General features: G+C 40.2%; 3 protein-coding genes across 7 annotated transcripts in view; 1 reads left to right on the top strand and 2 right to left on the bottom strand.

The window, feature by feature from the left end:
• The first annotated feature begins 532 nt into the window (after positions 1-532).
• Positions 533-12970, top strand: LOC307014152 (uncharacterized protein). 4 transcript variants are annotated; one of them, XM_079641913.1, is made up of 7 exons: positions 533-1453; positions 3710-3911; positions 5558-5635; positions 8299-8432; positions 10208-10351; positions 10951-11116; positions 12234-12970. In XM_079641913.1, the coding sequence occupies exons 2-7, from the start codon at positions 3716-3718 to the stop codon at positions 12428-12430; spliced, it is 915 nt and encodes a 304-aa protein (XP_079498039.1). In that variant the 5' UTR covers positions 533-1453; positions 3710-3715; the 3' UTR covers positions 12431-12970. The 4 variants fall into 4 exon arrangements, with proteins under 4 accessions (XP_079498039.1, XP_079498040.1, XP_079498041.1 ...); XM_079641914.1 differs by lacking the exon at positions 5558-5635 and having other exon boundaries at positions 3710-3920; XM_079641915.1 differs by lacking the exon at positions 5558-5635.
• LOC307014153 (uncharacterized protein) lies at positions 5446-8583 on the bottom strand. 2 transcript variants are annotated; one of them, XM_079641916.1, is made up of 2 exons: positions 8394-8583; positions 5446-8018 (listed from the first exon to the last, which is right to left on the bottom strand). In XM_079641916.1, the coding sequence occupies exons 1-2, from the start codon at positions 8450-8452 to the stop codon at positions 7298-7300; spliced, it is 780 nt and encodes a 259-aa protein (XP_079498042.1). In that variant the 5' UTR covers positions 8453-8583; the 3' UTR covers positions 5446-7297. The 2 variants fall into 2 exon arrangements, with proteins under 2 accessions (XP_079498042.1, XP_079498043.1); XM_079641917.1 differs by having other exon boundaries at positions 8297-8583.
• engl (endoglin, like) overlaps positions 12250-14722 on the bottom strand; it is a 32525-nt gene continuing 30052 nt past the window's right edge. Inside the window, exon 16 of the mRNA XM_079641909.1 lies at positions 12250-12373. The gene's annotated coding sequence lies outside the window, so the exon portion shown is untranslated. The remainder of the gene's footprint in view (positions 12374-14722) is intronic.

Here is a 14722-nt window from a genome sequence, read left to right on the forward strand (position 1 = left end):
CATCAGCAGGAGAGGACTCTTTAAAGTAGAGACACTACATACTGATATACACCTGAACATCAGCAGGAGAGGACTCTTTAAAGTAGAGACACTACATACTGATATACACCTGAACATCAGCAGGAGAGGACTCTTTAAAGTAGAGACACTACATACTGATATACACCTGAACATCAGCAGGAGAGGACTCTTTAAAGTAGAGACACTACATACTGATATACACCTGAACATCAGCAGGAGAGGACTCTTTAAAGTAGAGACACTACATACTGATATACACCTGAACATCAGCAGGAGAGGACTCTTTAAAGTAGAGACACTACATACTGATATACACCTGAACATCAGCAGGAGAGGACTCTTTAAAGTAGAGACACTACATACTGATATACACCTGAACATCAGCAGGAGAGGACTCTTTAAAGTAGAGACACTACATACTGATATACACCTGAACATCAGCAGGAGAGGACTCTTTAAAGTAGAGACACTACATACTGATATACACCTGAACATCAGCAGGAGAGGACTCTTTAAAGTAGAGACACTACATACTGATATACACCTGAACATCAGCAGGAGAGGACTCTTTAAAGTAGAGACACTACATACTGATATACACCTGAACATCAACAGGAGAGGACTCTTAAAAAATATATTGGATTAATTACAAAAATCTAGAGACATTGCTTTTTTGAGGTGAACTTCTTACTTTTATTTTTCATACAATTTTTTTACATTATTATTTGCCCTACTTGTTTGTTTGTTCACAGCATGTAAAGCGGCCTTGGGTCCCTTGAAAGGTGCTATAATAAATGTAATCTTATTATTATTATTAGTTTATTGAAGGTGGTTTTTGAATTTTGTTTAAGTGTTTATATAGCCAAGATAATGTCTTGATGTCCAATCTGTCTTGCATTATATTTCACTTCACACTTCTTCTCCAATGAGAAGGAGGACAATGACTTAGCGTTTTTTGGCGCCTCTGTCTTTTACCATGAGTGTCAAACTTAATGCGTAAGATGGCACCTCTGTAGTAAAGGTCCTCATGTTCACACGAGAGTGATGACATTCAAACTTTCCAAAAGATGCTCAGAGTATTTTATGAATCCTCCCACGTGAAAAGCACCAGAGTGGCAAATCCATCAGTGACACAAGTATTCGTCCCGCAGTCAATACGGTTTTGTTTTTTAATTTACATTAGCTTCTTAGAATAAGGGTAGCATTAGAGGTAAAACCCCCAAAACAAGCTGGATATTTTACATTTCTTTATAGATTTGATATATTGATTAACTTACTGGGTATTTTGCGCCTCCAGTCACACAATCCTTAGCAGCCTTTTTAAAAATCAAATCAAATCTCTCTGTCATGTCTTCAGTAAATGGGTGTGAGAAGGAGAAAAGAGGACGTTACCAACCAAGAAGAATCTTGTTCAACACTCAGCTACGCGAAGGTAAGATCAGCAACTCAGCTGCAAACTCTCTTATTTAAAGTATAAATATTTAATGTATTCATTCAATATTAAAGGTTTTCTTACATACCATAGCAAAAATCTATCTTCTGGCACATTACGACTTCTTCTGTGCAAATTTAAAGTTGTAACGGATATTATTTTACAATCACTTTGTTTAATAAATCATATTTTTTGAAGGGAGTTTTATAAAAAGTCTGCATAATTTAATTGCAACAGTTTGGGAAAGTTTGTTCTCTCATATTTTCTCTTGATTTGACTCCTTCTGTTTGCCGTGTGCAAAAAAAAACCTACTTTTGAAATCACTCTCGCACAAAGTATAAATATATATATTATCATATCTGTACACATCAATAGTTTTACTTTATCCTATTGCTGTAAATTCAATTCAACCTTTTATTTACAAATATTTTATTCTAATTATCCTGTTTGTTATTGCTGTTGCTGCACAAAGATGAATAATTAATTAATCTTATCATATGATCTAACACCATGTGCTAATCAACTTATTTCAAGGCGGTTTTAAGAATGTATTTGCAGTGTATGCCGTGGTAAATGAATGCTTTTAACACTAGTTATGTGGCCATGCATCTTTCTAAATTGTGAATCATTGTGCGGTTGATCTTAGTGTGTATGCATGCAGCTTTATTGGGAGAGTAAAGGTTGTCAGTTATCCTCCCTGAAGCCTCTGTGCAGGTGGCGGCTCTGCTGTGTTTGCTAAGGAAACCTCAGGCTGGCATTATAACTGAACATGAAGCAGCAGGTGTGTGAGGCTCTAAAACTGACACTACATTTGATTTAGAGAGTGCTTTTCAGGATACTCAGACATGCTATAGTCACTTAACAATACAAGCTGACAAATTAGGGTATACAAGTATATAGATTTTAGAGAACTGCTTCGATTTGGCATGTAGAATATTTATAAGAGATTCGTAGAGAACCCTTTTATTTCTTATTATCCTGGGGACTGTTACCTTTCATATCTTATTTTAAGAGGTGGGAGAAGTAGTCTGATCTTGTACTTGAGTAAAAGTACTCATATTGTGTACTTGAATAAAAGCAGAAGTACTCAGATCTGGTTCTTGAGTAAAAGTAGAAGTACTCAGATCTTGTACTTGAGTAAAAGTAGAAGTACTCAGATCTTGTACTTGAGTAAAAGGAGAAGTACTCAGATCTTGTACTTGAGTAAAAGGAGAAGTACTCAGATCTTGTACTTGAGTAAAAGTAGAAGTACTCAGATCTTGTCCTTGAGTAAAAGTAGAAGTACTCAGATCTTGTACTTGAGTAAAAGTAGAAGTACTCAGATCTTGTACTTGAGTAAAAGTAGAAGTACTCAGAGTGTAGGAATACTCTGTTACAGTAAAAGTCCTGCATTCAAAATGTTCCTCAAGTAAAAGTAGAAAAGTATTCTCATCAAAATATAGTGAAAGTAGCGACAGTAAAAGTAGTCATTGTGCAGATTGGTCCATTTCAGAATAATATATATGATATGTTTTATAATGATTGATCATGAAAGTGTTCTCAAAGCTGGTAAAGGTGCAGCTAGTTTGAATGACTTTGTATACAGCAGGGTAGCTTGTGGATTTACTCCAGGTGGAACTAAAGTCTGATTTAACACTTGATTAGATTTCACATCATTCATCCACATCTGTGAAGTAACTAAAGGTATTAAATACATGTAGTGGAGTAGAAGTACACCATGTACCTCTGAACTGTAGAGGAGTAACATAAAATGGAAATACTCAAGTAAAGCAGAAGTACCGCAAAATTGTACTTCGGTACAGTAATTGAGTAAACCTTAGTTACTTTACACTACGCTTTTTGCACAATTTTGCAACGTCTGAACAGCCCTCCACTTTCAAATAGTTGTAGTTTGCCATAGACTCATCGTCCTAAGTATTTTTTAGTTGTTAAGGTTATTTGTATAATTAGATTTAAATCTGGTGTAAATACTTGTCTTTCGCATCCTTTTTTAATGCTAAATTGTTTCTTAAAAATACTTATTTTTTATTATCCTTATATATTTCTTTTTTTGTACCTACTTCGCACATTTTGTTGTTCTTGTATTGTTTATGTTTGCACCGTCAGATACCAAAGCAAAGGACTTGTATGTGTAAACGTACCTGGCAATAAACTTGATTCTGATTCTACTGCTTATTTGTTATTCTGATCGCTGCTCTGATACCTACATTTCCTTACAGGGATTAATATCTTATTTTATCTCATTATTTCCCTCAGTAAACCATGCCTCGGTCCTTCCTCGTGAGGAATAAAAGGACTCACCTGTTGGTGCATTTAAAGGAATCCTATAAGCGGCACTCTCAGCCCCCTGAAGGAGAACCAGAGAAGGGGGGTCCTTCGTCCCCGATGTTGGGGGTCAAAGACTTTCTGTCGTGCTCACCGTCTCTCAGCGCCCCCACACACGGTCCCTGGCCTTCAGGTACTAAAGGTAGCAGTACACTTTTCTATCTCTTAGTGGTTGTGTTTCTCTTTTAAAGGTCCCCTCCCCCCCACCTTATCACCTGAATCTCCTCCTAGAGCACCATTGTGTTGTTTTTAACCAAATATCTCTCAGAGGGGCGTGGGGAGGGGCTCCTTATTTAGTTGGAATGCTGACACAACTTTCATAATTTCAGAGATACATCCCATAATTCATCACATTTTTAACATGGAAGTCAATGGAGAAACTCTTCAGACTTCAACAATCTTCATGCAACTTCAACTGCTAACTGCTCCTTCAAACTTTCACTCAGAAACCTCATTACAACTTTAAAATGTTACACATCTTTCTGACATTATTCGTGTAACACAACTTTTAAATCTGATTCTTACTTTTAGAGATATTAAACATTGTTCAGACCTTGGTAAAGAGGCCTTCTTCCGATTTTAGTGTGCGTGATGTCACAGCTAGAGTGGAGGACAAATTAAATTTTGCCTTCATATTTTCTTTTAAACCTGCCATCATTCCCAAACCCTACATTCCTGAGACATAATTTTTCATGACAAACGTAGGAAAACATCTCGTAGCTTGAAAGATAAAAAAACAATTAAGCAAAAATAATTAAACACAATGTCTTTTTCGAGGGCATGAAGTGACAAAAACTTTCAACATGTCCCCATTAAACCCCATTGTAAATTCAGCCCAATCTTTCCCCACCACAGAAGCCACACACCTTTAGTTATACTGCTAAAAAGCCACATTATTAACCCGAAACTACACAAAAAGTACACTTCAGATGCTCAAGTTCCTTGACATGCTTCACGCTTTGAAATTTCACCGATATCTGTTACGGTTCTTCAACAAAACGTTCACATGTAAGAGGTCTATCTCTCATTCAGAACAATGAAAATACGTTCCTCTCACGGATCACCATGGAAACCTTTGATCTCTCGACACGTCGTTAGCTCAAATATAAACACCTGTGTCATGGAACACGATGATGTCATAACTCCAACTGACATGCTCAGAGCAGCAGACTTCAGATAGTGGTTAATGGTCCAGCCTCCAACATGTCTATGTGCCATTAGTGAGTTTTCCTCAAAAGCTGTTGCCATGGCAACGCATCCCTCGCCGTAAAACACGATATTGCTATGACTCCTATGAAAATGGTCAAAAAGTGCTCAAACTTCACATGTGTGCTAACAGTCCTGCTGTGAAGACATCTATTTGACAGTTTTGAGATTTCTTCAAATGCTGTTGCCTTGGCAACACAATGCTTACTATGAAACACGGTTTTCTCATAACTTCAGTTCAAATGCTCGAAATGGCCCAAAACTTCACAGGTTTGGTAACGATGCAGCCATCAACGTATCTAAAGGCCCTGACACACCTACCCGATTTTGGGAGTCAGTGGCCGTCAGAGGCAGTCGGGCATTCCCGGTGCCCTACTCAGGTTCGTGTGTCTCACACCGTCGTTGCTTTATGGCACATTTTCACACCTGTTGAATCGGCCAAAGAAAGACGACCAAAGAAATCACTCTGATTGGCTGTTGCCTCTTTTGAATGACGAATACACACAACCGCTACCTGCTGGTAAGGACAGTTATTGCCACTCGTCGACTAAAGTCTTTGCGTTGTGTTTGTAGGCTGGGGGCGTAGGCGGTGCAGGCGAGGTAGTGGACGTAAAAGTCGGGACGCCTTCGGGACGCGTTCTTTGGTCTCAGGTTGGTGTGTAGCGGCCTTAAGCGTATTATGGGGTGTCATCAAATGCCGTTGCCATGGCGACAGATCATTCGCCATGAAGTTAGTTCAAAAGTTTGCAGTTAAAATATTCTGCTGCTTTTCCAAGCTTTTTTACTTTCTTTTCTTCTCTCATCACACATTCAAGCCACCAGTGTTCATGTATCATTTCAATCTAAATTATTCACTTTCTTCTTACACATTACATTTCAGCATAGCAACTCAGCGTCAGCTTTTCAGCATAAAGCATTCCCACTAGCAATTTCTTCAGGAATTGCATTCTCTAGTTTTCATTTAAAGTAACACACAGAGAATCAGCACTTTTGAAACAGGGCTGAAACAGAGGGGATTATGGGATTACCTGTTTGGTGTTTGGAGCCAAACACTTCAGAGACATGTTTTGTGTATCTCTGAGACCTATAATATATTAATGAGAAACAGTATAATAGGGGACCTTTAAAGGTTGCCATGAGTCTTTCTGGTTCTTTCGGTAGTTGCTTTATGTCACTTCAGAGTCATTTTGAGTGTCTTTGTAGTCGTTTTGCCGTATGCAGTTTCTGAAATACTCACACCAACAACCATGCCACGTTCAAAGTCACTTTCATCACCTTTCTTCCCCATTTTGATGCTCTGTTTGAACTTCACCAGGTGGTCTTGAACATGTCTAAATGCCTAAATGAATTCACTTGCTGCCATGTGATTGGCTGATTAGATATTTGCGTTAACGAGCAGTTGAGTAGCAGCTGTACCTAATAAAGTGGCCAGTGAGTGTGAATGATGAATGATTTTATAATAAGCTAATAATCTGAATCTGTAAAAGCTGTCAGATATATGCAGTGGAGTGGAAATATTAAGTAGCATACAATGAGAATGCTGCATCAAAATATACTAAGATACTGAACCCTGAGTGTGTGTGTGTGTGTGTGTGTGTGTGTGTGTGTGTGTGTGTGTGTGTGTGTGTGTGTGTGTGTGTGTGTGTGTGTGTGTGTGTGTGTGTGTGTGTGTGTGTGTGTGTGTGGGGGTGTGTGGGTGTGAATGTTAGCTTCCCTAGAGAATGTGGTGCTGCTCTGCATGAATGAGGTGCGAAAAGCTGAATAACTCGCAGTATGTAAAAATATTTTACCATTACCACTATTCACGATTCCATGTACACTTTACTATCATGCATATATACAGTATGTTATTGTCATGGTTTTGGATTTATGTGGTTTCCATTTTCCACCTTTTTATTTTGAAATGTTTTCCTTCTTGTCTGGTCCTTTTTCCTGTGTTTGCCTTCCTGTCTATAGCTTCCCTCCTGTGTCTGATTGTCTCATTGTGTTCACCTGTTGTGTTTCTGCCTCCCCTGCCCAGCTGTCTCTTGTCCTGTGATTACCCTGCTGTGTATTTAGTCTCGTCTTCCCCTTCCTCCATGTCTGTTCGTCGTCTCTCCTGGTCCACGCTACCTGTCCCTCTTTCCTGTCAGCCTCCATGTTGGTTTTTCTTCTCCTCATACTGAATTTGGGTCCTATTTCCCCCCCCAACCTTGACAGTACGAACAGACCAAAGATGGACCTAGCAGTATTTTTTGAGGATGAGGTTGACAAATTATCATGCAAACTTTTATGTATTCTTGGAGAGTGGATGAGGGCTCATGGTAAAGAGGCTCAGGAGGCTGCTCTTTCACGGGCACGCCGGGAGGTTGCAGATAAGCCCTGGTTAAGGAGCTCACTGCCGGAATTTTTAAGGGACTTTGTGACTTCCCCAGACAGTCTGCATGCCTGCCTCAAACCCTGTGCCCCAGCAGCCATGTTTCCGGCTCTGGTTCCGGCCCCAGCGGCCATGTTTCCGGTTCCGGCCCCAGCAGCCATGTTTCCGGCTCCGGTTCTGGCCCAAGCAGCCATGTTTCCGGCTCCGGTTCCGGCCACAGCAGCCATGTTGCCGGCTCCGGTTCTGGCCCCAGCAGCCATGTTTCCGGCTCCGGTTCTGGCCCCAGCAGCCATGTTTCCGGCTCCAGTTCCGGCCCCAGCAGCCATGTTTCCGGCTCCGGTTCTGGCCCCAGCAGCCATGTTTCCGGCTCCAGTCCTGGCCCCAGCAGCTAGGATTCCGGCTCCAGTTCCAGCCACAGCAGCCATGTTTCCGGCTCCGGTTATGGCCACAGCAGCCATGTTTCCGGCTCCGGTTCTGGCCCCAGCAGCCATGTTTCCGGCTCCAGTTCCGGCCCCAGCAGCCATGTTTCCGGCTCCGGTTCTGGCTCCAGCAGCCATGTTTCCGGCTCCAGTCCTGGCCCCAGCAGCCAGGTTTCCGGCTCCAGTTCTGGCCCCAGCAGCCAGGTTTCCGGCCATGTTTCCGGTTCCGGCGTTCCAGCCAACGCCAGCCCCCCGTGTCCTGTCGGCGTTGAATGTTGTATATTGTTTGTATTTGAAATACTCTTTTTATTTGTAATTGTTAACTCTTTTCCACTTTTAAAAGTATTTGTATTTTAATGTTGAGCACACTGGTTCTGTAATAAAATTATTTCCCAATTTGGGATTTTTAAAGCTGTCTGTCTGTCTGTCCGTCCGCCCATCTATCTTAAGGGCTCAAAATGCCAAAGACCCTGGGAATTCATCTAGAAAGGATTTGTAATAAACTAAACACATGTTCTTCATCCTCTTCCTCCTCACAGTGGAGGGCAGAGAGGTTCCTCTGCAGGCGTCTGAGAGGGAACGGCATCTGGAGGGTCTGGTCTTCATGTTGCTGAAACACACTTCGCACACTGACCTGCGATCCCCCGTCAGCGAGTGTCCGCTCTGTGAGAAGGTGAGAAGCCTCTGAACCATCACACATCCTTATCTGCTGCTGGTATGAAAGAGGAAACCATGAGTGAACAACGACAAAAGAAACTGCCATGATACAGAATTAGCAACATGTCATATCTAAATGTCGAGTAAACCTGCTGCAGAGCCACTATTTCAAGTATACTACGTCATCGAGTGGCGCCGAAGGACTGTTTAAATGCCCAGTATTCGGCGCCACTCGATGACGTAGTATACTTAAAATAGTGGCTCTGCGGAAGGTATACTCGACATTGAGAAACGGCCAGAGTGATACAGAATTAGCAACATGTCAGAGAGTGATACAGAATTAGCAACATGTCAGAGAGTGACACCGCACAGGGGACCAGTGTGTAAAATAACATCTGTAGGTTGTACTGTTAGGATAAGATATATTTTATTGATCCTTCATTTATGCTTTCGTTGCAGCAGCATATCAAACAGGGCCTTGCACATTAAAAAGAGTATAGAAAATAAAGAAGTATACAATATAAACATCTCAATATAGAAAGGTTCAAGGTCAGTTTATTTGTATAGCACATTTTAAGACACAGAGGCAATTCAAAGCGCTTCACATAGGCATTTAACACATAATAATAAAAAGCAAACGAAAAAAGTGGCCATAAAATAATGGTTGAAAGTACAAGTTGACCGTAAAGATATAAATCCGTAAACTATCTGACAAATGAAACACTATTGAAGGGCCTAATTACAGTTTACATAATCTAAAAGTAGGATATTATTAACATTAATGGAGCAAGGAATGGCATATTAAATTAAATATACATGTAAAGTTATTTTAAACTAAGGGGTTTGATTGCATTATGTCTTCTTGTTGTGGAGAGATCATGTGATCTAAATGGCTATTTAAAAAAAAAGGCCTGCACTTCTTTACTGCAATTGTTCCTCAATAGAGCATTCTGCTGTTTAACAAAGGATGTTCAATTAATCCCTGAGGACATTTGTGATCGTTGGTACTAAGTACTGGTCTTTGCATACATTCGTAACTTCATTAACACAAGCTTTGTACTCAAAAAGCCACATACCAGGGATGCTAAGTGAACACAAAGGAACATTATACGACTCAAATAGATGCTAAAAAGACTCTTAAAGAACATACAATTGGTCAAACAACCACAAGGAGACACTAATTAACTAGAACGAGGCTCAGAATGAGAAAAACATTACACAAAAAGACTACAAAACACTGCAAAATGACCAGTTAAATACATAGCAAGTCATGCTAGCTGTCTTTATGCTAGGCTAAGCTAACTGGGATAGCGGCCGTAGCTTCATATAATAATAATAATAATAATAATAATAATAATAATAATAATAATAAATGGGATTTATATAGCGCTTTTCTAGACCCAAAGACGCTTTACATTACGAGTAAGGTCGACAAACAAAACAAAAACAGAAAAGCAGTCAGGAGGATGTTGGTTCAGAGGGGGGAGGGGAGAGTTTAAGGATAAGCAGAGTTGAAGAGGTGGGTTTTGAGACGGGACTGGAGCAGGGTGAGGGAATCAGACTCACGGAGGTCTTGGGGGAGGGAGTTCCAGAGCTTCGGGGCTGCCACAGGGAAGGCTCTGTCCCCGAAGCTCCGGAGTTTGGCCTTGGGGATGGAAAGCAAACCGGCTGAGGTGGATCTGAGGGACCGGGGTGGTTGGTAGAGGGTGAGGAGGTCAGTGAGGTGTGGGGGGGTATTTGTAAAGACAAGACCTTATAGTCGTATCTTCTCACAGTTTCTTTCTCCCTCAGTCTCTTTCAGAAGTTTTAACCTCAGGAGTTGGTCTTCAGGCTCATCTAAACACGGCACTCTCTCTTCCTTCACCTCAATCTCCCTCCACCGGAGACCCCGTGCCCTTTGGCTTCAGAGCGTTAGGCAGCTATGGTAGAGCTAAGGTACAATACTCAGAGAAATACTTTGATCCAACACTGAGAACTATACAAATACATCTATAAAATGTGCAATACTTAATTTGTATTACCAGGCATTGCCAATATAACTCAATACAATGTACTTTCCTTTTCTAGTTTACTGGCTTCCTTTAATATATTCTATTTCAGTTAAATAACCTCTCCTGTCTATATTGTACTTGTGTCAGTTTTACTTCTTATAAACATGACATATTTATAGGTTTAGGAGAATGTTTACATTGAAATGTTTACTTAATTCAATCGATTTTATGTTCTGTTTCTTAGCTAAAATATGAAAATGATGGGTCAACAATTTCGAGTTGGGTGAATGTCTTACTAATGCCTGAGTGTGAAAACAATCAGTTGAACCTACAAGAAAAGTGTTGTGGGCTTTTTTATTTGCTCCTAAACACTTTCATTAATTGCTTTTTTGTGTTTTTTCTTTTAAAAGATTACTCTATTCTAAGCAATCTCTGGCAAAATAAGACATTTCAGTGCAAAAACATGACTTATTACAGTTTCTGAAGTAAACATTGGTTTGTTCTCGTGTCTGATTCAGTGTGAACATGTGTGTGTGATTTCAGGAGCGTAACTTTGGCTGTAAGGTGTGTGGTAAGGTGTTCAAGCGCTCGTCCACTCTGTCCACACACCTGCTCATCCACTCAGACACCAGACCCTACCCCTGCCAGTACTGTGGGAAGAGGTTCCACCAGAAGTCAGACATGAAGAAACACACCTTCATACACACAGGTGAGTGAACACAGGACACATTAAAAAAGCTACACAGACACCCAAGAGAGTACATAGAAGAACAGAACGAATATCACAACGACTGTGACAAGGGGCCAAACGACCACAAAGACACGGAAGAAATGAACTACAAAGAGACATAAAAAGACTTAGAGACTAAAACAACCACAAAGGGACTCAAAATGACTAAAAGAGAGAAAATAATTACTATAAGAGACTCAAAATGACTAAACATGACTACAAAAAGACTCATGACTAAAAGCAACCACAAAAAGGCACAAAATGAAAACAAAACAACAGAAATTAACTACTAACGGCCCGTCTACACTACAGGCATCAAAAAAATCTTGAAGCTGGGCGTGTCTGAAGCTTGGCGATTTTTTGCGAGCAACAACCAATCACATGAATCTCCCGCCCCCGACATACAAAGCAATAGCAATGTTAAAACGAAGTAAACTGGATATAAACTCTCCAAACAGGTGAAAACCTACCAGTTTCACCCACTGTCTCTGCCACCTCCCTCCATGCCTGGTTCCTCCGGTTTGTATCCCGGTAAATAGTTCTGGTCGTAAAGAACCGGGTTATTTGCTACCGTAATGTCTCGTTTGGAATATGAGGAAATGAACTGCGGTCTGGCTCTCCCAGCTTGCACGCGGTTTGATTGGCTAGCGCTTGCACTGGCGGGATTTGCATAAACGGGATTTGATTGGCTGATGCCAAACATCGAGCCTCAAAAGTTGAACATTGTTCAACTTTTGATGCCGATAGATGCTCGTGATGCAAAGCCATGCTCCCCACAATGCAGTTCGGTGAAGATTGAAAATCTTCTAAGTCACCCCATTCAAGTGAATGGGCGAAGCGTTGAAAGCATTTTTCGATGCCTGTAGTGTAGACGAGCCGTAAGAGACTCAAGATGACTACGAACAGGGGCAAAACAACCATCAAAGAGCCTCCAAATGACCCTACACCAAACAACAACAAAAAGAGGCTTTGCAAATATAGAGTTTGTCTCTTGCTTCGAAAGGTTGTGACCCTTTTTGAATATCTGTATCCAGGAGCCCACTCTCTGATAATCCGTCCATGCTTCCTCTGAAACTCTGTGTACGTTCTCCCTCAGGTGAGAAACCCCACGTGTGCAAGGTGTGCGGAAAAGGCTTCAGCCAGAGCTCCAACCTCATCACTCACAGCAGGAAGCACAGCAGCTACCGGCCGTTCAGCTGCCATCACTGCCAGCACAGTTTCCTGCGCCGCGCAGACCTGCAGAAACACAGAGAGACGCCGTGTGGATACACAGAGACATACACACAAAACTGAGTCTATCAGGCAGTAGAGTGGTGCAGGAATGAGTCCTAAAACCTGGAAATTAGTAAGAATTATAGCAGTAGGAGTCGCTCGTCTTGAAGTCAAAGGGTTTTTGGTTAGAATGACCAGAGATGGCAAAGTACACACATCCTTTACTCAAGTAGAAGTACAGATACTCGTGTTTAAAGATACTCTGGTGAAAGTAGAAGTACTGACTAAACTTCTTTACTCAAGTCAAAGTAAAGAAGCTTTGAAATGTACTTCAGTAAAAAGTACCCATAACTAGCAGCTGTTTTAAAGAGTACCTGACCTCCCTTTATATTAATAGAACAATAATGTCATTGTTAGCTAATGAATGTTTCCAAGGTGACCAACGGCAACATGACAACGTTTTCATTGGTCCCTCTTCTTTAGAGAAGACCAGGAAATGATGGATACACGGATCGTGTTCAAATCAATAGGCACGCAATGACTCTAAATAATAATGATCACGCCACCAAACACACATTCAGACTAAAGGAACCAGCCTGTTTGGAAAATGCGAGAAGTAGAAAGTACAGGTATTTGTGTTCAACATGTAAGAAGTAGAAAGTACAGGTATTTGAGTTCAACATGTAAGAAGTAGAAAGTACAGGTATTTGAGTTCAACATGTAAGAAGTAGAAAGTACAGGTATTTGTGTTCAACATGTGAGAAGTAGAAAGTACAGGTATTTGTGTTCAACATGTGAGAAGTAGAAAGTACAGGTATTTGTGTTCAAAATTTAAGAAGTACAAAGTACAGGTATTTGTGTTCAACATGTAAGAAGTAGAAAGTACAGGTATTTGTGTTCAACATGTAAGAAGTAGAAAGTACAGGTATTTGAGTTCAACATGTAAGAAGTAGAAAGTACAGGTATTTGAGTTCAACATGTGAGAAGTAGAAAGTACAGGTATTTGTGTTCAAAATGTAAGAAGTAGAAAGTACAGGTATTTGGGTTCAAAATGTAAGAAGTACAAAGTACAGGTATTTGTGTTCAACATGTAAGAAGTAGAAAGTACAGGTATTTTGGTTAGAAATGTAAGAAGTGAAAGTAAAAAGTCGTCAAAAATAAGTAGTGGAGTAAAGTACTGATACCAGAAAAATGTACTTAAGTAAAGTATTTGTACTCCACTACTTCCCAGGAATGCAGGAATGAGTCCTAAAACCTGGAAATTAGTCAGAGCACTAGGAGTCCCTCGTCTTGACGTTAAAGGGTTATTGGTTAGATGCCTGAAATAAGATCTGTGTCGGTATGTTTTACGACATAAAAAATGACAGTCAATTCTCCACTGGGGAATGTCTGAAGCTTTAATGTGTACAAAACCACTACAGTGATTCAAAACGGAAGAGAAAAAGTCTCACAGCTTTTATGAAAAGTGGCAAACCAACTACAAAGACACAAATGAAATACAAATAGACTCAAAATGAATCAAAGTTTAGTTTTTGGACATAAAATACCCTACCTGTGGATTAAAAAATGGCGGTTGCTAACAAGTGTCTAAATGACACGACTAAACGTCATCACGCCCAACATTAGCCGCCTTTAGCTTAGCTGTGTTGATTTGAAGTCATGTGACCGTGTTGTAGTTCCTTTACAGCCCAATGTTAGCATTTTACTTCAGAAATCATAGCGTGCCGTTAATATAGGAGATTGTCCTGCTGAACAAAACATTTTTCAATGAAAAATTCCCGTGTCGAAGGAACCAGGGAGATTCTATCTTTTTGGGTCGATCTACAAAAAGTTATCATCCCTGCACCACTCTGTACATGTCCTTGAAAATGTGTGTAAAAGGGCATTTGTAATGTAAATACATTATTAGTTATTCATAATTGTAAAAATCTGGAGAGATATGACTCAAGTAATGTCTTTCATGCTTTGAAACGAGGACAATAAAACTTTATTGATTGTGTACAAATGTCATCTCCTTGGTTTTGAGTTTTAAAGCTGTATTGTTTGTGTATTCGATTTTTTGGGTTAACTAAAATCTATGAAGCATTCTTACAAAAACAAACATAATGCATCTTTCAGGAAACACATTTTAATTTTCCTTTTATAGTTTATTTGAATCGGGACAGTGCACATTGATGAACACTTTCAAACAAAATAATGCTTACAAGTCTAAATGAGCCAGATTTTAGCTTTGAGCTCATTTCCATCCGTAGTCCCTCACATACAACATATAAGAACATGACATTTATATAGCAAAAATAAATACATGATATGCAGAAAGAGCATGAGCAGCATATACAAGTATTTACCACAAGGCAGTACAATGTAGCAGCA

The sequence above is a fragment of the Notothenia rossii genome (genome assembly GCF_949606895.1).
Source record: "Notothenia rossii genome assembly, chromosome: 8".
Taxonomy (NCBI): domain Eukaryota; kingdom Metazoa; phylum Chordata; class Actinopteri; order Perciformes; family Nototheniidae; genus Notothenia; species Notothenia rossii.

Excerpts from the sequence above, each read along its gene's own strand:
- LOC307014152 (XM_079641912.1), top strand. The coding sequence starts at position 3,716 with ATGCCTCGGTCCTTCCTCGTGAGGAATAAAAGGACTCACCTGTTGGTG. Across the intron at positions 3,921-5,557 it reads CTGGCCTTCAGGTACTAAAG|GCTGGGGGCGTAGGCGGTGC; the intron begins GTAGCAGTACAC and ends TTGTGTTTGTAG. Across the intron at positions 8,433-10,207 it reads AGTGTCCGCTCTGTGAGAAG|TCTCTTTCAGAAGTTTTAAC; the intron begins GTGAGAAGCCTC and ends TTTCTCCCTCAG.
- LOC307014153 (XM_079641916.1), bottom strand. The coding sequence starts at position 8,452 with ATGGTTCAGAGGCTTCTCACCTTCTCACAGAGCGGACACTCGCTGACG. Across the intron at positions 8,019-8,393 it reads TCGCTGACGGGGGATCGCAG|GACACGGGGGGCTGGCGTTG; the intron begins GTCAGTGTGCGA and ends CAACGCCGACAG.